This window comes from Macaca fascicularis, chromosome 1, assembly GCF_037993035.2.
Source record: "Macaca fascicularis isolate 582-1 chromosome 1, T2T-MFA8v1.1".
NCBI classification, from domain to species: Eukaryota; Metazoa; Chordata; class Mammalia; order Primates; family Cercopithecidae; genus Macaca; species Macaca fascicularis.
Window position 1 is genome coordinate 189,346,142 of NC_088375.1, and position 26,781 is coordinate 189,372,922.

At 42.8% G+C, this 26,781-nt stretch overlaps 1 protein-coding gene and 1 non-coding gene across 5 annotated transcripts in view; both read left to right on the forward strand.

Annotated features, from left to right (window-relative positions):
- The window catches only part of TESK2 (testis associated actin remodelling kinase 2), a 152,607-nt gene that overhangs the window by 115,811 nt on the left and 10,015 nt on the right, over positions 1 to 26,781 (forward strand). For 3 of the 4 annotated variants that reach the window (XM_065523378.2, XM_065523377.2, XM_005543546.5), the window contains one exon: positions 24,403 to 24,549. The exons of the other annotated variant lie outside the window; for it this stretch is intronic. In XM_065523378.2, coding sequence (XP_065379450.1) covers positions 24,403 to 24,549 — 147 coding nt within the window. The remainder of the gene's footprint in view (positions 1 to 24,402; positions 24,550 to 26,781) is intronic. 4 annotated transcript variants of the gene reach the window in all.
- On the forward strand, positions 21,916 to 22,016 carry LOC123571256 (small nucleolar RNA U13). Its single transcript, XR_006695438.1, has one exon. It is a non-coding gene; the product is annotated as a small nucleolar RNA U13 (small nucleolar RNA).

Genomic DNA, 26,781 nt, shown 5'->3' on the forward strand with positions numbered 1-26,781 from the left:
TAGCAAGAATATGCCAGTCCATTTGCAAAACTGCTTTTCATGACTCTCCTTTTGTTCAGATTTGCTTGGTCAACATCCCATTGGACAAAGCAAGTCACATGCTTGAGTCCAGGGGTAGGAAATATGCTCTGCCCTTATCAAGAGTATGCTGCAATTATCAAGAGTATGCTGCAAAGTTATGTGTCATAAGGTACAGATTCAGTAGGAGGTGAAGAATTGGAACCCTTGACAATCACCCATGCCCTATAAATATCCCAGTCAGCAGATCATAAGTATTTGTGTTTTCTGCCCCATTGGTGGGTGAAGAATTTCTCCCATTTCTTAAACTGTAACAACTATTAGTTATTAAACTCCCACTATGGGCAGAATTCTATGGTTGATACTTTATATTAACTATAATTCTCACAATGCTATAATCTTATTTCTTCCTTTTTGTGGATGAGAAAACTAAAACTTTAGAGAAATTAAGTTACTTCCCCAAAGTAGGATTGCATCCAGGTTCATCTGACTTCAAAGTCTATTTCTATTACAACATCCTGTGCTTAACTGATTTTTATATTCCCCGCAGTGCTAAGCACAAGATCTTATATGTGTAGCATGCATAGTGTTTGTAGAATTCAATTCACTTTTTATGTATTCTGGGTTATTTGGAAAAGATACTTCCTTCCTGGTCATTGGGTATATTAGAATATGTTTGGGAGCAAGTAACAGAAAAAAGTTAAATGGCCTTTAAACAACAAAAGGACTCATATAACTGGAATTTTAGCAGTTTATTAGATTAAGTATTGATATAATTCAGTGGTTAAATTGATGTTGTCCAGAGACCTTATTCTCTTTGCCCTGTCTTTATGTTGTCAATTTCATCCTAAAATAAAGATGTCTGTCACTCATAATCAAAAAGTAGCTGCCAAAAACTTACATGGTATATGTTTTCTCTTCTATATCCAAGATGAGTGGGAGGTTGGGATAGAGAGGAGAGAGAGAGAGAAAAAGAGAGGAGAGAAAGAGATGCCTCTGGATAGATTGTGTGTCATTTCAAAGCGCTTTTTCCTTTTAATATTGTTAAGAAAGGCACAGAGAAGGAAATACCATCACATCAAGCCATTTGGGAACCTGTTAGTGCAGAACCTCTCAGTGACTAGAAGACTGGGGAATTGGGTAAGGTATATGGTTGTGGAGAGGGATCACAAATGGCAGTACTCTCTGATCAGGGGAGTCAGCATTTGAATTACTTGGTGAGCAGGATGTTTTGGGTGTCTCTCTTGCCTTTTCTGCCATGAAGACGACTATCTGGCCAGGTGCAGTGGCTCATGCCTGTAATCCCAGCACTTTGGGAGGCCAAGGCAGGTGGATCACTTGAGGCCAGGAGTTTGAGACCAGCCTGGCCAACATGGTGAAACAAAAAATACAAAAATTATTTTTTGTATTTTTGTCTCTACAAAAAATACAGAAATTAGCCAGGCGTGGGTGGCACATGCCCATGGTCCCGGTTACTCCAGAGGCTGAAGCAGGAGAATCGCTTGAACCTGGGAGGTGGAGGTTGCAGTGAGCCAAGATCATGCCACTACACTCTAGCCAACAGAGCTGTAGGAAACAGAGCGAGACTCCTGTCTGAAAAAAAATAATAATAAAATAAATAAACTATTCTTATTTTCTTCTGTGGCAATGAGAACCACTGAGCCAATTCTGCAGTTGCAGAATACTCCTTGGCCTAGTCGAGGTGATTCGGTCTTTTTACAACAGAGCCACCTCAATCGAGCAGATGTTTGGTACTGAAAGAAATGCTTTTAGCTAAAGGCTATTGCAGTTTTTTATTCACATAGCCCTGATCCTGCTGTCACTCCCTATTCCCACACAACCATACATCTTCTTTCTTTATTAAGAGTATTAACCGGGCGCGGTGGCTCACGCCTGTAATCCCAGCACTTTGGGAGGCCAAGGCGGGCGGATCACAAGGTTAGGAGATGGAGACCATTCTGGCTAACATGGTGAAACCCCGTCTCTACTAAAAAAAAAAAATACGAAAAATCAGCCGGGTATGGTGGTGGGCGTCTGTAGTCCCAGCTACTCAGGAGGCTGAGGCAGGAGAATGGTGTGAACCTGGGAGGCGGAGCTTGCAGTGAGCCGAGATTGCGCCACTGTACTCCAGCCTGGGTGACAGAGAGAGACTCCGTTTCAAAAAAAAAAAGAGTATTAGTGACTTTGGAAATTTCTTGTTTATGCGGGTTGATATGTATTGCTTCTGAGTTGCTTTTGTCAGACTTATAAGAAGCCTTATATAATCAGACATGCATTATTTATGAGTTTATAAACTCATAGTTAAATGAGTTTAATATTTATGAGTTAAACTCATAAATAATGCATGAGTACCAGTGAGCCACTATGCCTGGCCCTTATCATTATTAGAATCCTTGTTCTCAGCCAGGTGTGGTGGCTCTCACCTGTAATCCCAGCACTTTGGGAGGCCGAGGTGGGCAGATTACCTGAGGTCAGGAGTTCAAGACCAGCCTGGCCAACATGGTGAAACCCCGTCTCTACTAAAAATACAAAAATTAGCTGGGTGTGGTGGCACATGCCTGTAATACCAGCTACTCAGGAGGCTAAGGCAGGAGAATCACCTGAGCCTGGGAGGCGGAGGTTGCAGTGAGCCGAGATTGTGCCACTGCACTCCAGCCTGGCCAACAGAGTGAGACTCTGTCTCAAAAAAAAAAAAAAAAAAAAAATCCTTGTTCTCCCGTTAGAATCCTTTGTACTTTGGGATTAGTTTTGATTTTTTTCTCATCACTTAAATTTAATCGGCCCCCAGTCTTATCCTCTTTTCTTCTTTGTGATATCTTTCTGATTATTCTTCTTTCTCTTCATTCCAAGACTATAATATTATTCCATGCCTCAATTCCTATAAATACTTTTTTTTTGTTTTGTTTTCTCTTAAGAGTCAAGGTTTTGCTGCTCTGTCACCTAAGATGGAATACAGTGGCACCATCATAGCTCACTGCAGCCTCAAACCCTTGGGCTCAAATGATCCTCCTGTCTCAGCCTCCCCATTAGCTGGAACTACAGGTGCATGCCACCACACCCAGCTAATTTTTACATTTTTTGTAGGATGGAGTCTCACTATATCACCCAGGCTGGTCTCGAACTCCTGACCTTAACAGATCCTCCCACCTGGGCCTCCCAAAATGCTGGGATTACAGGTGTGAGCTATCACACCTGACCTCTTTTCTTCATTTTGACATACTACTATCTGAATAATAGTCATCAAGCACACTTGATAATGTGATGCTTCTGTCTAAAAAATTCTCTCTGATCTTGTTTGATAATATGAATCCCTCCTTTAGTTACATGGGTCTTTTTGCTCTCTTTTATACATTCTGGCTTTGGGTATCCCTTCCAGGACTAGGAATGTCCTTATCTCTCTTATCTCCAAGCTGTGTCAAATCCCAGGTTCTCTAATTGGAACTAAGTCTCCTAGATAGGGCCTATAGTAATACCCTGTGTGGCTGGGTCCATAGTACATGCTTAGTGTGTGTTTGTAGTTGATGGTCTAGTGTAGACCCAGCTCTAAGAAAGCTGAATTAGTCCTAGTGGAAAGAGCCAGAAATCAAAAATAGTGTGAAGGGAGGCACAGTGGCTCACACCTGTAATCCTAGCACTTTGGGAGGCCAAGGCAGATGGATCACTTGAGGTCAGGAGTTCAAGACCAGCCTGGCCAACATGGTGAAACCCTGTCTCTACTCAAAATACAAAAAAAAAAAAAAAAAAAAAATTAGCCATACATGGTGGCGGGGGCCTGTAATCCCAGCTACTTGAGAGGCTGAGGCAGGAGAATTGCTTCAACCCTGGAGGCAGAGGCTACAGAGCCGAGATCACACCACTATACTCTAGCCTGGATTACAGAGTAAGACTCTGTCTCAAAAAAAAAAAAAAAAAAAGAGAGAGAGAGAGAGAAAGAAATGTCACATCTCAAATCCTTTCATAATTAGAAGTTTATTTCACTTAAACTTCTATGTGCAAAAAATATTTCTACAAATACAGTTTGACATATACTTTGCTTTTGGAAAAAGTAATTTTTATTTAATTTTTTTGCTTTGCTCTTTTAGTAATAAAAAACTCTCAAACTGCGGTACATTTCTGTTCTTATTTTTAGTAACTCCCTGTGACATTTGAGAAACAAGAATTTGAGGTTGGCAAGCTAGCCCACAAATAATAGAAGAGTTTATTTAGTTTACTTTATCCTTAAAACAGTTTTTCTCTGACTTGCTTGCTTGCTTTTGGCTCATTTATTCATCCAAAAGATATTTATTTGGCTCCTACCATGTCTGGCACTATTCCAGGTACTGGGAATATAATAATGAACAAATAAAAATCCCTGTCCCACATTTAATTTTTTTCTTTTAAGTTTAACTTTATTTTATTTTATTTATTTTTGGTAGTGAGAGGGTCTTGTTATGTTGCCCAGGCTGGTCCTGGGCTCAAGTGATCCTCCCATCTTGGCCTCTCAAAGCACTGGGACTACAGGCATGAGCCACTGTACCCAGCTGGAATTTATATTTTAATCAGCAGGGGGTGGGCAGAGGAGTTAAACTAAACAAGGAAACAAATTGTAGTATATATGATGTTAAGTGCTAGGTGGTTTACAATTTTCTTTTTCTTTTTTTTTTTTTTTTTGAGACGGAGTCTCGCTCTGCTGCCCAGGCTGGAGTGCAGTGGCGCGATCTCGGCTCACTGCAACCTCTGCCTCCCAGGTTCAAGCAATTCTCCTGCCTTAGCCTCCCAAGTAGCTGGGATTACAGGGACTCACCACCAGGCCCGGCTATTTTTTGTATTTTTAGTAGAGACAAGGTTTCACCATGTTGGTCAGGCTGGTCTCGAACTCCTGACCTCGTGATCCGCCCATCTCGGCCTCCCAAAGTGCTGGGATTACAGGCATGAGCCACCGCGCCCGGCAGAAGATTACAATTTTCAACATGTAGACAGGGAAGGCATCACAAAAGAGGCTAAAATTTAAGAAGGTGGGCCGGGTGTGGTGGCTCACACACACAAAAAAAATTTAAGAAGGTGAAGAAACTAACTGTGTGGATATGAAAGTGTTGTAGGTAGTTGGAATAGTATGTGCAAAGGCATGGAGACAGAAGTGTGCCTGGTCCGGTTGAATAACTCCAAGGTGGGTGATGTGACTGCAGTGGAGAGCTTGAGGAAAACAGTAGTAGATGGAGTCAGAGAGGAAACACTGGCTAGATCAGAGTCTCATATATACTGCTGTAAGAACTTTAGATTTTACTCAGGATGAATTGTGAAGTCTTTTGAGGTTTTTGTGACATTCTTTAATGGGATCATCCTGGCTACTGTTTGGTGAATGACTGAAAAAAGAGAAAGGATGAAAGCAGGAAAACCAGTTAAGAGACTGTTACAATAAAGTCTGTGCAATAGATAAAGGCTACAAAAAAGGTGAGAGTTGATGGTAATGGACCAGAATGATAGCAGTGGAGCTGGGAATTCTGGATCCATTTTGAAAGTAGAAGAAAAGCAAAAAAATAGGCTTTCCTGATGCATTGGCTGTGGGGTATGAGAGGATGAGAGAAGTCAAGGATAACTCTGAGGTTTTTGGCCTGAACACCTAAAAAATAGAGTTGCCATTAATGGAGATGGGGAAGACTATAGGAGGTACACAATGGGAGATGACCAAGAGGTCATTTTTGAATAGGTTCAGTTTGAGATATTTATTGAACATTCGAGTTGAGATATCTTCATAGAGTACTGGTGTCTGAAGGAGTACTCTGAGTGATACCTTCCTTGTTCATACCCTGTTTATCAACATTTTCATTAGAGAGTGTTTCATTGATTTGGAAGGAGGCATTTTTCAACTGCTGTATTATCTCCTGAGTAACAAAAATAAAAAAAATCATTAAGTGATTTTTCATAGTAAATGTTTTCTATGTGCCAGGGTCTGCTAAGCTTTTTTTTTCTCCCTCTCAATATATATTATTTAATTAGCATGCAATCCTATGAAATAGGTAATATTTTTCCCATTTTACAGATGACAAATCTGAGGCTCAGAAAGAGATTAAGTTAGCTAAGGTCTCGTAGCTGAGCTAGGATTTAAATCAAATTTTGGCTGACTATAATCCTGTACTTACAGGTTTATAGATTTTGAGCTCCTTGGGCTTGGCTATTGTTCACTGCTGAATTGTCAGTAACTGGAGCATAAAGGCATGCAATAAATATTTGTTGGGTAAATGGAAAATGGATAAATGGGTACTCCTCCCCAACACTTGAGCTTTTAACAGTAAACTGTTAGCTGCAAAGATATCTGCCTCTTTCAAGGTCGTTTTGGCCATCCATTTGATGAATCTCTTTACAGCATTGGTAGTATGAGGACAGCAGAAGGATTTAGAAAGTTCTTCAGAGGATTTCTAGCTAATCTTTCTCCTAATCCCCTCATGATTGTTAAACTAGTGCGACAGTTGAATTCACAGAGTTCTTTTTGAGTTTAGGCTAGATGTGTTTCTAATAGATTTGCCAAGTGTAATTTTCCTAACTCGATAAGTGGTATCATTCCCAGGAGTTGGTTCTATGTTGGCTCCTGGGAGCTGTTCCAACTTTGGAATCTGCAGCAAGTAGGACCATGGAAGGAGGGTGTCCCGATATACCTCTCACACATTGCTACTACTCAGGGGCAGTTCTGCATCCCTGTGCCTGATACATAATCACTGTCTACACTTTCTGTATTTACTTTCTTTTTCTCTTTATGTGGTTTTTTCTTGTTATCCTGGTCACCATTATTTGCTTAGATAATAAATTCTTAGATCAGTGGTTTCCAGAGTCAATCATAGGCATTTATTTCCTTACTTGCTCATTTTAGCTCATTTCAATGCAATTGCTTGTGTCTGTTTCCTACTTAACAAATAATTATTAAGCAGGTACTGTGTCAAGGGCTAGTTTAGTGAACTTCAAAAAATGAGAAGCTGTTCTATGATAGTGGCAGAATGATTGTGTAAAATCTTCTGTAATACTAGGCACAAGTGGCTGCTCAATAAATGTTTGTTAAATGAATTAATAACTTGCAAAAGTATTAATACAGTGCTTGGCTCTTCTACAAATGATAGTTTCCTTTTCCTTTCTCCCTAATCTATCCCTTTTCCAAATCTTATCAATCACCATGTACTGTTCATCTCACCTCTTTACTATCTTGAACTATTTATCTTACACCATTCCTTCTGCCATCATCATCTCTTGCCATAACCTTTTAACTAGTCTCTCTGTCAGTCTTGTTTCACACTTTAAATCTATAGTCTATATTGCCAACTGGAGTGGTCCTGAAATACAAATCTTTGTTTGTTTTGAATCATCTTATCCATTTTTAAGTATGTAGTTCAGTAGTTAGTATTATGTTCACATTGTTGTGCAACAGATCTCCAGACCTTTTTATTTTCTTTTTTTGAAACGGAGTTTCGCTCTTGCTGCCCAGGCTGGAGTGCAATGGCGCGATCTTGGCTCACCGCAACCTCCGCCTCCCAGGTTCAAGCAATTCTTCTGCCTCAGCCTCCCAAGTAGCTGGGTTTACAGGCATGCACCACAACGCCCAACTAATTTTGTATTTTTAGTAGAGATAGGGTTTCTCCATGTTGAGGCTGGTCTCGAACTCCTGACCTCAGGTGATCCTCCCGCCTCGACCTCCCAAGGTGCTGGAATTACAGGCATGAGCCACCACGCCTGGCCTTTTTTTCTTTTTTTTAAAGAAAGAAGCAGAGTCTTGCTCTGTTGCCCAGGCTGGAGTTCATAGTATATTACAGCCGCAAATTCTCGGGCTCAAGCAGTCCTCCTGCCTTAGCCTCCCACGTAACAGGGACAGTAGCTACTGTACCAGGCCAGATCTTGTTTTGTTGTTGTGGTTGTTGTTGTTGTTGAGACAGAGTCTCACTCTGTCACCCAGGCTGGAGTGCAGTGGACGATCTTGGCTCACTGCAACCTCTGCCTCCTGGGTTCAAGCGATTCTCCTGCCTCAGCCTCCCGAGTAGCTGGCATTACAGGCATGCACCACCACACCCGGCTAATTTTTTGTATTTTGTAGTGGAAACAGGGTTTCACATGTTGCCCAGGCTGGTCTTGAACTCCTGAGCTCAGGTGATCTGCCCGCCTCGGCCTCCCAAAGTGCTGGGATTACAGGCATGAGCCACGCGTCCGGCTGCCAGATCTTTTTCATCTTTTTTCAATTGTTATTGTTTCAAAAATAAGATGGGTCTCACTCTATCACCCAGGCTGGAATGCAGTGGAGTGATCATGGCTTACTGCAGTCTTCATTTCCCAAGCTCAAGTGATCCTCCTGTCTCAGCCTTTCAAGTAGCTGGTACTACAGGCATGTGCCACCACATCTGGCTAATTTTTTATTTTTTGTAGATATGAGGTCTCGCTGTGTTGCCCAGGCTGGTCTCAAACTCCTGGGTTCAAGCAATCCTCCCACCTTGTTCTAAAGTGCTGGGAGTATAGAAGTGAGCCACTATGGCTGGCCTTTTTCATCTTGTGAAACAAACTCTATACCCATTAAACAACGACTGCTCATTTCTCCCTCTTCCCAGCTCCTGGTAACAACCATTCTATTTTCTTTTTTACTTTTGAGACAGGGTCTCGCTGTTACCCAGGCACCCAGGCTGGAGTGCCGTGGTGTGATCTCGGCTGCCTGCAACCTCCACCTCCCAGGCTCAAGCGATTCTCCCACCTCAGCCTCCCAAGTAGCTGGGACTACAGCCGTGCATCACCATGCCCAGCTAATTTTTTTTTTTTTTTTGTATTTTTTGTAGAGATGGGGTTTCATCATGTTGCCCAGGCTAGTCTCGAACTCCTGAGCTCAGGCAATTCGCCCACCTCAGCCTCCTAAAGTGCTGGGATTTACAGGCATGAGCCACTGCACCCAGCCTATACTTTCAGTTTCTATGAATTTGACTAATTGTGATACCTCATATAAGTGGAATCATATGGTATTTGTCTTTTGGGGATCGCATTATTTCACTTACCATAATATCCACAAGGTTCATCTATGTTGTTGCATGTGATAGTATTTTCTTGCTTTTTATGGCTGCATAAATATTTTATTGTACGTATATACCATACTTTGTTTATCCATTCATGGGTCAATGAACATTTGTGTTGCTTTCACCTCTTGGCTAGTGTAAATTATGCTGCTATGAACATGGGTATGCAAATATCTCTTTGAAACCCTACTTTCCAGACTTTTGGGTACATACCCAGAAGTAGGATTGCTGGACTGTATAGTAGTTCTATTTTTAACTTTTTGAGGAACTGCTATATTTTTTTTCTGCAGTTGCACCATTTTACAATCTCACTGACGGTGCATAAGGGTTCCAGTTTCTCCACATCCTCACCAATACTTGTTATTTTCTTTTTTTCTTTTTTTTTGATAGTAGCTATCTTAATGGATGTGAGGTGATATCTCATTGTGGTTTGATTTGCATTTCTCATTTGTTGCAAAGACTGTCCTTTCCCAATTGATAGGTGTTTATTTCTGTGCTCTCTATTCCATTACATTGGTCTATATGTCTGTTTTTATGCCAGTATCATTTTGTTTCTCCCTGAAAAAACCCTTCTATGGCTCCTCATTGTCCTCAGGGTAAAGTCAAAACTGATCTTGCTACTGCTTATCTCTGTGGCCTCACTGCTCACTTCTCTTGCCTCTCTGCTCCTGTCTCAACTGGGCGCTACAGCTGTACTGAACTTCTTTCAGTTCCACAAATGGAACATGACCCTTTCCACCTTTGGAGCTCTGCACCAGATTTTTTCTTTGCCCAGAACACACCTCTTCATCGCCCCGGCCCAACCAATTCTGCAGGCCCCAGCTTAGAATTCATTTTCTCTGGGAAGCCTTGTCTGATCTTCCAAGATTAGTTTGGTACCCCTCCTATGTGCTCCCATAATACAATAGAATTTATCTTTGATTTCAGCTGACTGTTCATATGTGTAGATTATAAAGTCCTTGAGGGCAGGGATTGTTTTATTTACATTGACATCCTTTGGTTCCTAGCACAGTGCCTGACAAATGGTAGCTGCTTATCATATTTGTTGATTGAATAAATAAATTAACAATCAATGGCATTTCCTGGCTCAAAAACCTTCAGTGATTTCCTTATTGATTAAAGTCTTGGGTGAGATGCAAATATCTGTATTTAAAAATAAATAAATAAAGTTCTACAAATTATTTTGATTCACAGCTAGAGTTTAAAAATGGAATTCAGGATAAACTCAGCCTGATATTCTAGTCCTTTATACCCTACCATAATACTACTTTTCTCCTAGTTCTCCTCTTCTTTAACAAGTACTCTATAATTCAGGCAAACTGGATTTCTTATTGTGTGCTGAACATGGTCTGTGTTTTCCTGCCTCTTTATCCGTATTGTTTCTTCAACCTAGAATATACTCTTTCCCTCTGTCCCATATAAATTATCTTCCCTGGCTGGATGTGGTGGCTCACGCCTGTAATCCCATCTCTTTGGAAGGTCGACGCAGGTGGATCATGAGGTCAGGAGTTTGAGACCAGCCTGGCCAACATGGTGAAACCCCATCTCTACTAAAAACACAAAAATTAGCTAGGTGTGGTGGTGCACACCTTTAATCCCAGCTACTGGGGAGGCTGAGGCAGGAGAATTGCTTGAACCCAGGAGGTGGAGGTTGCAGTGAGCCAAGATCTTGCCACTGCACTCCAGCCTGGGTGACAGAGCAAGACTCCATCTCAAAAAAAAAAAAAAAAAAAAAATCATCTTTCCTTCAAGACCTGGCCTCAAAGTCCACTTATTTCCCCATAAAACCTTTCCTGATTATTTTTCTTGGCCACATCCTCTCTACCCGCCTCCACTGCCACCACTCATTTGATCATAATGTTTCCTTCCATTAATCTTCTCCTATATAGAATTTTTGTACTTTTGTTATTACACATTCTTTATTTTATTTTATTTATTTATTTTTTATTTATTTATTTAGAGACAGAGTTTCACTTTTGTTGCCCAGGCTGGAGTGCAGTGGTGCAATCTCGGCTCACTGCAACCTCCACCTTCTGGTTTCAAGTGATTCTTCTGCCTCAGCCTCCCGAGTGCCTGGAATTACAGGCGCCTGCCACCATGCCCAGCTAATTTTGTTGTAGAGGCAGGGTTTCACAATATTGGCCAGGCTGGTCTCGAACTCTTGACCTCATGATCCGCCTGCCTCGGTCTCCCAAAGTGCTGGGATTACAGGCGTGAGCCACTGCAGTCAGCCCCATTCTTTCATTTATTAAAGCTTTTTTTGCTTTAGCTTCTCTACATGAGTGTACACTCCTAGGGTAGAAGAAACCCAGGCTTTGAGGTCGCAAGGCTTGGATGCAAATCCAGGCTGTACTATTTACTAGCTGAATAATCATAGGCAAGTTATGTAAATTCTCTGGGCTGGCCTAGTGGCTCACACCCATAATCCCAGCACTTTGGGAGGCCAAGGCAGATGGGTCACTTGAGGTCAGGAGTTTGAGACCAGCCTGACCAACATGGTGAAACTCCATCTCTACTAAAAATACAAAGTTAGCCAGGCATGGTGGCACACACCTGTAATCCCAGCTACTTGGGAGGCTGAGGCAGGAGAATTGCTTGAAGCCAGGAGGTGGAGGTTGCAGTGAGCCAAGAAGGCGCCATTGCACTCCAGCCTGGGCAACAAGAGCAAAACTCCATCTCAAAAAACAAACAAACAACCAGCCAGGTTCGGTGGCTCATGCCTGTAATCTCAGCACTTTGGGAGGCCAAGGCGGGTGGATCACCTGAGGTCAGGAGTTCGAGACCAGCCTGACCACCAATGTGAAACCCCCATCTCTACTAAAAATACAAAAATTAGCTGGGCGTGGTGGCAGGTGCCTGTAGTCCCATATACTCAGGAGGCTGAGACAGGATAATTGCTTGAACCCAGAGGCAGAGGTTTCAGTGAGCTAAGACTGCATCACTACAGCCCAGCCTGGGCAATGGAGCAAGACTCCATCTCAAAAAACAAACAAACAAACAAAAACAAAAAAAAAACCCAAAAAAACCCAAAAATGAAAAATGACAAGAATGTTTCAAGATATTATAATAGTCAGGCCAGGTGAGGTGGCTCACGCCTGTAATCGCAGCACTTTGGGAGGCCAAGGTGGGTGGATTCCTGAAGTCAGGAGTTCAAGACCAGCCTGGCCAATAAGGTGAAAACCATCTCTACTAAATATACAAAAAATTAGCCGGATGTGGTGGCGGGCGCCTGTAATCCCAGCTACTCAGAAGGCTGAGGCAGGATAATTGCTTGAACCCAGGAGGTGGAGGTTGCAGTGAGCCAAGATCGCACCATTGCACTCCAGCCTGGGCAACAAGAGTGAAACTCCATCTCAAAAAAAAAAAAAAAAAAAAAGATATTACAATGGTCAGATGAGGTAACTATGAAAGTGCTCTGCCAGGTGTGGTGGCTCACGCCTGTAATCCCAGCACTTTGAGAGGCTGACTGAGGTGGGCAGATTACCTGAGGTCAGGAGTTCGAGCCCAGCCTGGCCAACATGGTGAAACCCTGTCTCTACTAAAAACAAAAAATTAGCCAGGCATGGTGGCAGGCACCATCTCAAAAAAAAAAAAAAAAAAAAAAGAAGGAGAATGAGGAACCAAATGATGCCCAGTCTCTAGGTGGATGGCGATGCCATTTACTGAAATATAGAAAACTTGGTGGGTGCAGCTGGAATACTTCCTTCTTTCAGCTGTGTATGCATTACTTCGGAATTGGTTTTTTTGAACGTAACACTAATCAACATGGTCTCCTCAATGTAGAAGATCAGACTCAGTCTTGCCTGAGCCTTTCTTTGTCTGAGTAGACATTACTGAACATTTTATTTTATTTTATTTTATTTTATTTTATTTTATTTTATTTTATTTATTTTTGAGACAAGGTCTGGCTCTAATGCCCAGGCTGGGGTGCAGTGTTGCAATGTTGGCTCACTGCAACCTCTGCCTCCCCAGCTCAAGCCATCCTCCCACCTCAGCCTCCTGAGTAGCTGAGACTACAGGCATGCACTACTATGCCCGGCTAATTTTTGTATTTTTTGTAGAGACAAGGTTTTACCATGTTACCCAGGCTGGTCTCGAACTCGTGAGCTCAAGCAGTCTGCCCACCTTGGCCTTCAGAAGTGCTGGGATTACAGGCATGAGCCTCTGCGCCCAGCCAGCATTATTAAATATTTGTTTTTGCATGATATTTATTGGAAAGTTCCTCTAAAAGCACATTTCTCTTTTATATCTTAAATTACATTTTAATGATTAAATTGGGGGGGTGGGGCTTCCAATAAAAGAGGGAACTTAAAACCCACCTCCATTTATTTAAATGCACTTACTTATGCATTTGTTTGTTCAACAATTTCACTGAGTTTTACAAAGGGGCTTACAAAATTGAGCAGGACCTAGTTCCTGCCATAAATGTTATACTACAGTGTGATGTGTGATGAACAATAGTAGAAACATGTGCAGGATGCTAAAGTGGCACCAAGAGTGGGCTCAAACTCCTGGGCTGAAGCAATCCTCCCTCCTCAGCCTCCCAAAGTACTGGGATTACAGGCATGAGCCACTGTGCCCAGCCTAGCACAAAGAATGGGATGAAGTATCAAGGAATGCTTTCCATGAGTTCAGAAGGATGAATAAGTGGCTGGCCGTGGCGGCTCACACCTGTAATCCCAACACTTTGGGAGGCTGAAGCAGGCAGATCACTTGAGGTCAGGAGTTTGAGACCAGCTGGTCAACATGTTGAAACTCCGTCTCTGCTAAAAATACCAAAAATTAGATGGGTGTGGTGGTCCGTGCCTGTAATCCCAGTTACTCAGGAGGCTGATGCAGGAGAATTGCTTAAACCCTGGAGGTGGAGGTTGCAGTGAGCCGGGATCGCACCACTGCACTCCAACCTGGGCGACAGAGTGATACTCCGTCTCAAAAAATAATAAATAAATAAGGCCCAGTGTGGTGGTTCATGCCTGTAATGCCAGCACTTTGGGAGGTTGAAGCAGGCAGATCACCTGAGGTCAGGAGTTTGAGACCAGCCTGGCCAACACGGTGAAATCCCATCTGTACTAAAAATACAAAATTAGGCCGGGTGCGGTGGCTCACGCCTGCAATCCCAGCACTTTGGGAGGCCAAGGTGGGCAGATCATGAGATGAGGAGTTCAAGACCAGCCTGACCAACATGGTGAAACCCTATCTCTACTAAAAATACAAAAATTAGCTGGGTGTGGTGGTGCACCCCTGTAATCCCAGCTACTCAGGAGGCTGAGGCAGGAGAATCGTGTGAACCCAGGAGGCAGAGGTTGCAGTGAGCTGAGATTGTGCCACTGCACTGCAGCCTGGGTGACAGAGTGAGATTCTGTCTCAAAAAAAAAAAAAAAAAAAAAAAAAAGAAGAGGAAGCCAGGTGTGGTGGTGCACTCCTGTAATCCTAGCTACTCAGAAAATCACTTGAACCCAAGAGGAGGAGGTTGCAGTGAGCTGAGATCGTGCCATTGCAGTACAGCCTGGGTGACAAGAGGGAAACTTTGACTCAAAAAAATAAGATAAAAATGAAAATAAATAAATAAATAAGAAGGATGAATAAGAATTAGCAAAGCCATGAAGGAGGGCATGAAGAAGGATATTCAGTAAGCATATATGAAGGCCAAGAGTTAAACACTTAAATATTCTGAAATATATTTTGGGTTATTAAGAACATTTTACTCTGTGGCTTGATCTAGTGTTCCCTTTTTCTTTTTGAGTCAGCTCATTACTACTGACTGTTTCAGTTAGGCAAGCCCTGGTGAACCTCCTGGAGTGGTAAGCAAATTTAGTCCTTGGCAGATATACGGATGTACGCTTGTAGTGGCTGTGGATTCTTGAGCTGAGAACAGGAGGCTTCTTTGGAGCACAAGCCTCCCACAGGGCACTCTTGGGATGTCTGTCCTGGAATTACCCAGAGCAGTAACAAAGCTTTCTTTTCTTCTTTAACCCAAGCCAGCAGGATGGGATGTCGGCTAGCCTTTGTGTTTGAAGCCTACCAACAAACATACAGTGGCCAGCACAAAAACATTGTTGGGCTACAGTGAAAACTAGGTCGGGGCCCAAACCCTTTTTTGCAAAGAGCCCCTCCAAAGAGTAGAGTGCCAACAAGCCACTGATTTGGCTGTTTGACATTGATACTGGTTTATGACAGGTTTCTGACTTACTGATGGCACATCGAGTCGTTTAAGATTCTGAAATATTTTTCCATTGCTGTCTGAACCTTTCAATTTGGAATCTCTGAGATGTCTTTGACTCTTTTTTCCTTATTTCTCATATCTATCACTCAGTTGCTAAAAAGCTTTATATTCTGACTATAGCCAACTTTTTATTGCCCATAAATAGCACTGTTAGATGTTGGTCACCTCTCATCTGGCTGTTGCAGTACCCTCCAAACCTGCCTCTAGTTCCTTCTCTATCCTGCTACCAGAATGATCTTTCTAAAAGGCAGTTTGGGTCATGTATTAGTTTCTTAGAGCCGCCATAGCAAAGCACTACAATGTGGGTGACATCGCAGAAACTTACTATCTCAGAGTTCGGAAGACTGGAAGTCCAAAATCAAAGTGTTGGTAGGGCCCTGTTCTCTCTGAAGGCTCTACGGGAAGATCCTTCCTTGCCTTTTCCTAGCTTCTGGTAGGTTTTTGGTGTTCCTTGCCTTGTAGATGTCTCAGTCCAATTTCTGCCTCTATCTTAACATGACAATTCTCCCTGTGTGCCTGTATCTCTTGCCCCTCTTTTTATAAGAATTCCAGTCATATTGGATTAAGGGCCTGCCCTACTCCGATATGACCTCATCTTAACTTGATTATATCAGCAAAGACCCTATTTCCAAATAAGGTCACATTTATAGTTACCAGGGTTTAGGACTTGCATGCATCTTTTGGGGGGATATAATTCAACCCTCATTAGATCATATTATACCTTTACCTATAAACCTTCAGTGGCCCATGTGATTTACTGAATTAACTGTAGATGCTTCGTCTTGGTATTCCAGAACTTCTGCACTAATAACAAATATAATAATAATAGAAATAGTCATAACTGACATATTGAGGACTTTCCTTGATATTATTCTTAGCATTTTACGTGTATCAACTTACTGAATCTTCACAGCAACTCTGTGGGTTAGGCACTATTATTATTCCCATTTTATAGATGTATATTAAACAAACTGAGTAACCAACTCAGGGCTCTGCAACTATTATAGTCTGAGATGAGATTCAATCCTAGCCAGTCTAACTGCAGTCCCCACTATATTATATTGCCCATCTTAACTTTGTAGCTTCATCCTTTCTCCCCTACTTATACAGAAAAAAAAGAATAATTACTAATCTCTGTGCTTTGTTATCTTTGTGTTCCTTTTGCATAGACTATCTTTCTTATCCCCAACCCTGCCTATGGGTAACCATGAAATGGAATTAAATCCTCAACAATGAGTGAATATTAGCCAGGCCTAGGTGGGCAAAGGGGAAGGATATTACAGGTAAAGGGACCAGCAATGTGTACAAATGTGCAGGTGAGCAGGAGTCAGACTTTTTTTTTTTTTTTTTGAGACGGAGTCTCGCTCTGTCCCCCAGGCTGGAGTGCAGTGGCCGGATCTCAGCTCACTGCAAGCTCCGCCTCCTGGGTTTACGCCATTCTCCTGCCTCAGCCTTCCGAGTAGCTGGGACTACAGGCGCCTGCCACCTCGCCCAGCTAGTGTTTTGTATTTTTTAGTAGAGACGGGGTTTCACCGTGTTAGCCAGGATGGTCTCGATCTCCTGACCTCGTGATCCGCCCGTCTCGGCCTCCCAAAGTGCTGGGATTACAGGCTTGAGCCACCGCGCCCGGCCAGGAGTCAGACTTTTATAAGCAGGAGTGAAAGGCTTTGTGTGCCTTTCTGAGGATTGTGGGTTTTATCCTACAAGTAATAGAGCGTCACTGAATAATTTTAACAAGAGAGTGGCTTCAGGTTGGCATTTCAGAAAGACTGTCTTTGCTATATTGTGAAAAATGGATTGGAATGAGGGCTAAATCTTTTCAAGATGCAAAAGCGGGCAAGAAAACAGGTTAGAAAGCTAACGGAATAACCTAAGGGAGGGGTGAGAATGGTAAGTTATTGATAGTGGGTTCTACCTGTTGTAAAAAATGAAAATAAAATTTAAAAAGATACTGTTAATTGGGAGAATGAGTTGTGTACTGTGAGCTAAACACCATACTAGACTGACTTTGTATTTATACCTTATCTCTTCAGTTACTCCTTGCTGTTGAACAAACACCAAATCTTGTTGATTCTACCTCTAATGTCTCTTAGATATTAACCTCCTTTCCATTCTTGCTGCCATTGTCTTATTCAGGCCTTGGTTATTCTAACTCTTCTCCCAGCCTCAGTTTCTGATCTTTTCATACATTTTTATACTACCGTTAGAATGATATTTCTGGCCGGGCGCGGTGGCTCAAGCCTGTAATCCCAGCACTTTGGGAGGCCGAGACGGGCGGATCACGAGGTCAGGAGATCGAGACCATCCTGGCTAACACGGTGAAACCCTGTCTCTACTAAAAAATACAAAAAAACTAGCCGGGTGAGGTGGCGGGCGCCTGTAGTCCCAGCTACTCAGGAGGCTGAGGCAGGAGAATGGCGTGAACCCGGGAGGCGGAGCTTGCAGTGAGCTGAGATCCGGCCACAGCACTCCAGCCTGGGTGACAGAGCGAGACTCCGTCTCAAAAAAAAAAAAAAAAAAAAAAGAATGATATTTCTATGTAGCATATCTGATCATGTTATTCTCCTGTGTGGAAAAAAAAGTGTTAGTTGATTGTATGGCATCTCTACTAGACCATCTAGGCTAGACTAGTCTCTGTGGGCAGAGACTGGCCCCATTTATCTTTGTGTTTCACATTGTAGGTTTTCAGTGTTTGGGTAGGTGAATAGAAGGATGGATGAATCTTTCTCAGTACCATGTTGCTAATTAGATGGTAGCAAATTATCTGCTAGTTGGATGGCAGCACAGTTATCTTCCTTGGGTAAGTGCCCTAACTCCTGGCCAGTTGGGTAGATTTTTCAAAAGGGAATAATAATTCTTACAGTTGATATTTTCTCCAGACCTTCTCTGAATGCCTTTGAGCCACTGTTCAGAGATAAGCTTATTTGGTTGCAGGTATCAGTACATTGATAATTCAAAATTTTTTAAAGCTACTATTTTGTCTTATGTTCTGAATAGTTATGACTGGTTGAGACTACTGTAGCTGACTAGAATCAGCAAGAATTGGGAACTGGAGTCCTGGGTGCATTTACCTCAGAGAGAGGTACATATTCCCTAGAGCCAGTCCAGAATATTCTCTGTATGGATGTGTTTATGTGCTTGTCTGTGCCTGAATTGGTACCTACCAGACCCTATAGGGAATATGTGGGAAGAACCTATACTCTTTAGCCTAGGCAGTTGTCTTAGTCCATTTGTGCTGCTATAAGAATATATCATAGACTGGGTAGCTTATAAACAACAGAAGCTTATTTCTCACACTTCTGGAGTCTGGGCAATCTAAGATCTAGGCACAGGCAGATTCAGTGTTTGGTGAGGGCCTACTTCATGGTTCATAGATACCTGTCTTTTTGCTATGTCCTTACATAGTGGAAGGGACTAAAGAACTATGGGGACGCTTGTACACACACACACACTCTCTCTATCGTGGTAAAATACATATAACATATAATTTATCATCTTTTTTTTGAGAGGGGGGTCTTGCTATGTTGCCTAGGCTGGTGTTGAGCTCCTGGCCTCAAGCGATCCTCCCACATCAGCTTCTCAAAGTGCTGGGATTACAGACGAGAGCCACTGTGCCTGGCCAAGAGACAAGTTCTTACTCTCATATGGAAGTGGCAGTAGGGGAAAGAGTGCTCAATAAATGTTTGTAGAAATAACCTGAATTGATATTCCTGAGTGGAGAACTGAATGTCCACTTCTCTGTGCCTTTGGTGATATTAAAAAGATGTTGGCATATGATTTCTTGCATTTTAGTAATAAAGGTTTATTTACATAATATAGTTGAATTACCAATACACTTTTAAAAGTTACTGAGTGCCTTCTAGGAAAAGGCTGTGTATATGTAATGAAACCAAGTGTCAAACACAAATGAAATGCAAGAAACTCTGTTATTTTATTAGACCATGAGGAAGTGAGGCAGGTTTTGGTATAGTTAAAATTGGTATAGAAAAAGGTAACAGCCACTGAGAGGTATTGAAGTACCTGTAACACATTTTATTGGCTGTATTATGGTTTCTAACTTAAAAGCTTAAAATAACAACAATTAAAAATGTTAAAACTTCTGTAATAATTAACTGTATTACCAATGCCTTGGGTTGTTTTATAGGGCTGACCGAGGGAGTGGTCTAGCTGAAAATGAAAGCAAAACAGCTGTTATCCCTGTCTGGGAAAGCTGAACATGCTAATACAGTTGCTCTTGTCTCTGCTTCCTGCAGAGGGATTTGTTTAGAAGCCACACCAGCTGAGTCTGCACTGCGAGTTGCTTATGGAGAAGTGAACATTCCAGCTAATGGGCACAGAGACTGTGTAGAAATCTTCTGGCTGGGTGCGGTGGCTCATGCCTGTAATCCTAGCACTTTGGGAGGCTGAGGCGGGTGGATCACCTGAGGTCACGAGTTCGAGACCAGCCTGGCCAACATGGGAAAACCCTGTCTCTACTAAAAAAAATACAAAAATTAGCTGGGCCTGGTGACACGAGCCTGTAATCCCAGCTACTCGGGAAGCTGAGACTGGAGAATCACTTGAACCTGGAAGGCGTGGGTTGCAGTGAGCCAAGATGGCGCCACTGAACTCCAGCCTGAGTGACAGAGTGAGACTCCATATCAAAAAAAAAAAAAAAAAAAAGAAGTCTTCCTTGTTGGCAGATCTTAAATTTCCTTTTCTCATACATGTAAAGGTCTTGAAACATTGAGAAGTGGTTTCTGAGGGCCTAGAGGCTTATCAGCCCAACTAATTTATTCACCAAAGGCAGGCAAGAGAAATGGGTTATAAAAGCAAATTCCATTTGTTTTTCCTCCCTGATCCTTGGTTTGCGCTTTTTCCATCTTGCCTGGAAAAGCCAGAATCTATTAGCCAAGTGTGATTCCTCATCTTTTGTCACCTTTTCCTGTGCTCTCCACCCTCTGGCTTTGCATATGGATTTCCAGGGTCTTCAAAGACATTGCTGAACAGAGTAAACAAGTGTTTCCCAGAGCCAAGAGTCCTGGCCTCACCTGGCCTATAGAGAGTGCACATACAGTCTTTTCATTATAGTGTCTTCTGCCTGGCACTCAGTTGGGAAACCTGAGTGGCTCATGAAGACAGGCCCGACATATCACACTGTCATCATGCTAAAGAAGTGAACCACTGCCTACCTTTTGACTTTCAGAGCTAAAGAAACCTGCCTGCATGATGAGACGTCAGCTTCACTGCCCACTTATAACTTGAAGTTCACAAGCTCAGTTTCTTTTCAGCAAATGGGCACCTCAAATGTGAACCTTAGGCAGACTCAACTAGAATGAAGAGAGCAAGGCGCTGTGCTTATGCCGTCATTATGCCTTATTTTAAGATTTTCAAAGATGGATTATCAAGCAGGATGAAGCAGATCAACAAGTTTCCCTTTTGAGAAGTTAGAAGATTTATTTTTAGTCATTCTTTCTGCCTTGCCAAAACCCATCGACGCTTCCAAGGATCTGAAGTGCTGCATGGTGCTGCCCCCAACTGGTTCTTTTTGGCGCATGACATTTAAATTTTTTTTGAAGCACTTTCACATGTTTTATTTTATTTTTTGTTGCCCAGGCTGGAGTGCAGTAATATGATCTCTGCTCACTACAACCTCTGCCTCCCAGGTTCAAGCGATTCTCGTGCCTCGGCCTCCCGAGTAGCTGGGATCACAGTCATCTGCCACCATGCCCACCTTATTTTTGTATCTTTAGTAGAGACGGGGTTTTACCATGTTGGCCAGGCTGGCCTCGAACTCCTAGCCTCAGGCGATCCACCTGCCTCGGCCTCCTAAAGTGGTAGGAATACAGGAGTGAGCCATCTCACCTGGCCAACTTTCACATATTTTTTTTCGAGACAAGATCTCACTCTGTTGCCTAGGCTGGAGTGCAGTGGCTCAATCTCGCTTCACTGCAGCCTCCACTTCCCGGGTTCAAGCGATTCTCCTGCCTCAGCCTCCCAAGTAGCTGGGATTACAGGCACCCACCACCAAGCCTGGCTAATTTTTGTATTTTTAGTAGAGATGGGGTTTCACTATGTTGGCCAGGCTAGTCTTGAACTCCTGACCTTAGGTTATCTGCCTGCCTTGGCCTCCCAAAGTGCTGGAATTACAGGCATGAGACTTTCACGTATTTTATTAGATTCTCATAACACTGCAAATTAGGTGAATCCGGGATTATCATACCTACTTATAGTTGAGAAAAGTGAAAGATGGATAGCCTTATTAGTTGATTTGTCCAAGTTAAATGGCTATTAGGAGGCTGAATTGGGCTAGAATTCAGATATTTCTCCTCTTATCCCATTAAGTTCCCTAGTCCTTTGTAAATTCAATAGTACCCCAAAATATGTATTAAGATACAAATTTTAGGCTCAGAGGAATTTCTGTCTTTTTCTCCCTTGGGAGGAGGAGGGAAATAATACATCATATAAGGTTTGAGTAAATTCATTTTTGAGCTCCTGTGCTGAATGAGGCTCTCTGACTCAGATGCTGTGGTCTCTAACTCTCCAGTGCAACGTAGTGGTAAAGAATATGGACTTGAGCCAGACTGCAGAGTCTGCCAGTCTCTGCCACTTAATAATTGGATAATCTTAAGCAAGTTGCTTAATTTCTAAATGCCTTCTCTAAAATAGGAGTAATAGTATATAGTCCTTTTGTAGTCCATAGCATGATTATTGGATTTTCACGTGCATGTATGAGGTTTATTACCCTCAAACCTTATTAATGTCTGCATGTTGCCTGTCTGACATTAAAAAAAAAAAAAAAAAGGAAAAAAAGTAACAGTATAGCTACAGGGTTATTGTGCAGATTAAATGAGATAATATATGCAAAACTCTCAGAACAGTGCCTCAAACAATTTAAGTACTATATAAATAACAGCTGCTATTATTATCTATAAATAAATATACTGGGTCTCGTTCTGTTGCCCAAGCTGGAATCTAGTGGCACAATCATGGCTCACTACAGCCTTGACCTCCTGAGGTTCAAGTGATCATCACAACCTCAACCTTGTGAGTAGCTGGGACTATAGGCACACACCACCACACCCAGCTAATTTTTTTTTTTTTTTTTTTTGAGATGGAGTTTCACTCTTGTTGCCCAGGCTGGAATGCAATGGTGCGATCTCGGCTCACTGCAACCTCTGTCTCCCGTGTTCAAGCAATTCTCCTGTCTCAGCCTCCTGAGTGGCTGGGATTACACACACCTGCTACCATGCCCAGCTAATTTTTTTGTATTTTTAGTAGAGACAGAGTTTCACCATGTTGGCCAGGCTGGTCTTGAACTCCTGATGTCAGGTGATCTGCCTGCCTCGGCCTCCCAAAGTGCTAGGATTACAGGCATGAGCCACTGCACCTGGCTGTCCTTCTGAACGTTTAGAATGTTTTCCTATTGACATTCTTGCCTGTTCCTTGGGATTCTGTTAATTTCCCATCTTACATGTTAAACCCTGGGCATGCATGACCTTGGAATGCAAGACTGCTTCAGCTCAATGTTTTTGCCTCCTAAATATTAAGTCTCTCACTTAGACTTTGTTCTTAAACTTCAAACTGACTGTATTTAGATCATTTCCACCTTGGTTGTCCAATAAGCACCTGCAACTTTAATAATTTAACTTCTCCCAGCTGAACTCACTATCTTTTTTTTTTTTTTTTAAAGACAAGGTCTCACTCTGTCACCCAGGCTGGAGTGCATTGGCATGATCTTAGCTCACTGCAGCCTCAACCTCCCAGGCTCAAGTGATCTTCCCATGTAGCTAGGACTACAGGTGTGCACCATCACATCCAGCTAATTCTGTTTATTTATTTATTTTGAAGTGGAGTCTCGCTCTGTCGCCCAGGCTGGAGTGCAGTAGCGTGATCTCGGCTCACCGCAAGCTCCGCCTCCCAGGTTCATGCCATTCTCCTGCCTCAGCCTCCCGAGTAGCTGGGACTACAGGCACCCACCACCAGACTTGGCTAAGTTTTTGTATTTTTAGTAGAGACGGAGTTTCACTGTGTTAGCCAGGATGGTCTCATCACTGTGTTAGCCAGGATGACCTCGTGATCCGCCCGCCTCGTCCTCCCAAAGTGCTGGGATTACAGGCGTGAGCCACCACACCCAGCCAATTCTGTTTATTTTTTGTAGAGACTAAGTCTCTCTCACTATGCTGTTCAGGCTGGTCTGAACTCCTGAGCTCAAGCGATCCTCCTACCTCTCAAAGTTCTAGGATTATAGGCATGAGTCACCATACCTGGCCTGAACTCACTGCCTTTTAACATTGCCTCATCTTCTAAACACCTACTCCTCTCCTTACTCTCTGGGTATTTAATAATGACATCCAGGGACCAATAGCCTATTGCTCTCATTCTCTAATCCAGGTAATTATCAATTTTTTTTTCAACTCTGCCATCTAAATACATTTTGAATCTTGCTTTCATTCCAGTGCCTCTACTATTGCCATGATTCAGATGCCCTGCTCTCACCAGGATTATTGCAGTAATCTCCTATTTCCCTTTCTCTGTATTTTTCACTCTAATCCATCTATCATACCATTGCTAAAATAATATTTTCTTTAAAAAGCAAATATAACCATGTGGTTCTCCTGCTTAAAATGCTTCTTTTGTTTCCTATAGACAGGATAAAGTTCACATATCTTAGCAAAACGTATCAGCCTCACTTCCTGACTCATCTATAAATGCACTCTGGCCATATCGAAGTAAATTAAGTTCCTGAATGCATCATGCACTTAACCTGTAACTTTGCATATGCTGCTCCCTCTGTGTCCCTCTTTCCTGCTACTCCAGGTCATCCTTTCTGACTCCTTATTTCCTCTCTGCATCTTCCTCTGAAATGCCTTCACAGTTTAGCTTTATCCTTGGTACTGCATGGTGTTGTCCTACCTGCACATAACTATATTTTAATAGTTATTATATGATATTGTTTGTCTATGTCCCTTAATAGATTTTGGTCTCCTTAAAGGAAAGTGTCATTGTGTGCAGCACCTACTATAGTGTTTGGAGGCAGAATAAGCCCTCAACAACTTAAAAAAAAAAAAAAAAAAGTCTCTCTCTTCTAGGTGTTTACTCTCTAATGGTTTCACTACTAGCCTAAACATTTCTGATAAATGGTAGCTGGGTTTTCCTTCTGTTTTGCAGTATATCAACTCCGGGAACCTGGAACAGTTGCTAGACAGTAACCTGCATTTGCCTTGGACTGTGAGGGTAAAACTGGCCTATGACATAGCAGTGGGCCTCAGCTACCTTCACTTCAAAGGCATTTTTCATCGGGACCTCACATCTAAGGTATGAAGGCTTTACTTTCACAACTCATTGAGAGATACCACCCTTCTCTTTTGCCAAGAAAGCTGTCAGATTTAACATTTAATCACAGAGGACATAATTCGTTACATTTTATAGTTAGTCCTTAGAAAGCCTACATCTTTTCCTTCTGTTTTTGAGATAGGGTCTCACTCTATTGCCCAGGCTGGAGTGCTTCTGCCTCCTGGGTTCAATGATTCTCGTGCCTCAGCCTCCTGAGTAGCTGGGACTAGAAGTGCGCATTACCACACTTGGCTAATTTTTAGTAAAGGAAGAATTTTGCCATATTGGCCAGGCTGGTCTTGAACTCCTGGCTGCAAACAGTCCACCGCGTTGGCCTCCCAAAGTACTGGGATTACAGGCGTGAGTCACTGTGCCCCACCATAAGCCTATATTTTCTTACAGAAGGTTCCTTTCAGTGCTGAGTGAGCCAACACATATACTTTTTTTTTTTGAGACAAGGTCTCACCCTGTCACTCAGGCTGGAGTGCAGTGGCATGATCTTGGCTCACTGCAGCCTCCACCCCATGGGCTCAAGCAATCCTCCTACCCATGGGCTCCTCCATGGGCTCAAGCAATCCTCCACCCCATGGGCTCAAGCAATCAAGCCTTCTGAATAGCTGGGACCACAGGCGTGCACCACCATGCCTAGCTGTATTTTTGGGTTTTTGGGGCTTTTTTTTTTCCTGCTCTTATTGCCCACGCTGGAGTGCAATGGAGTGATCTTGGCTCACTGCAGCCTCCACCTCGTGGGTTCAAGCAATTATCCTGCCTCAGCCTCCTGAGTAGCTGGGATTACAGATGCCCGCCATCACCCCTAGCTAATTTTTTGTATTTTTAATAAAGATGGGGTTTCACCATGTTGACCAGGCTGGTCTCAAACTCCTGACCTCAGGTGATCCATGTGCCTTGGCCTCTCAAAGTGCTGGAATTACAGGCGTGAGCCACTGTACCCAGCCTTTTTTTGTATTTTTAATAGAGATGAAGTCTTGCCATGTTGCCCAGACTGGTCTCAAACTTGTGAACTCAAGCAGTCCACCTGCCTCAGCCTCCTAAGGTGCTGGGATTACATGCGTGCACTATGCCCAGCCAACGCATACATCTTGAGAGCCTTCATGTTTAACTTCAATCTCCTGAATATGTGTAACAAGAGCAAATGACATGAGAAAGGTTAATAAATTCTTGCCTTATAGGAGTGACAGCAGTCAAGGCAGTATAGGGGCCTATCAATTTTCTTTCCCGTGGCCCCCAGGATGTAGGTCTTAGCTAAGAGCAGGAGTTCAGTGATTTTTAGTCACTTGAATGCAGGTTTTTAGGGCCATAATGTACTGACCCATTTTCTGCCTGTGTGATTGAGTTTCTGCTGCCCTGCCAGTTCCTCTTTGGCATCAGCTGATCTCTGTAGCACTCTTGCTGTCCAAATTGCTGTGTGACCAGGTTAGAAAAGAGTCTCTTTCAGAGGAAGTTGGCCATGCCACAAAACAGGCACCTCATAGCCAAATGGCCTAAGATACCATCATGACAAGGTTTATATAAATAATACTGTTTGATTATTGATGGGGGAGCTATAAGGCGATCTAACATATCTAATATGACTTCTGCCCAAGAACTGAATTAAAGTCTGCTAGGGAGGTGTATGAGAGTTTTGTACTTGCCTAAGAATAGCTGTCACTTCATTCCCCACCCTCAATACCTACATGTACACATATTCACACATGCATGCACATACTTCTCCTCCTTCTGCCCTAGATGAAGGGGAGGGGAGCCTGTCTTAAGAAAAAGCTTGAAAGGGAACAGAAGTAGCAGTACTCTGAGTCAATAAAGCCTAAAGCAGTAAGTACCTGGATGCCTCACATGGAATGGTTTTGGTGTGTGGCAGAGTCATTTGTAGTCAGCTGCACTGTTCCTGAAGGAGCACAAGACTGGCAAGTAGAAACTGGGAACCAGCTGAGGCCTAGTTATAAGGAGCCCTTTATCTACTTTACTGTCTGCAAGAACTGGACAGTTAGGCAGTTGGGACCTGAAAGGTGATATCTTATCTCTTCATTAGCCATTTCTTCTCCCCCAGAATGTTTTGGAAAACCAAAACTAAGAAAAGTGCAGGCCGGGCGTGGTGGCTCACGCCTGTAATCCCAGCACTTTGGAAGGCCGAGGTGGGCAGATCACCTGAGGTCAGGAGTTCAAGACCAGCCTGGCCAACATGGTGAAACCTTATCT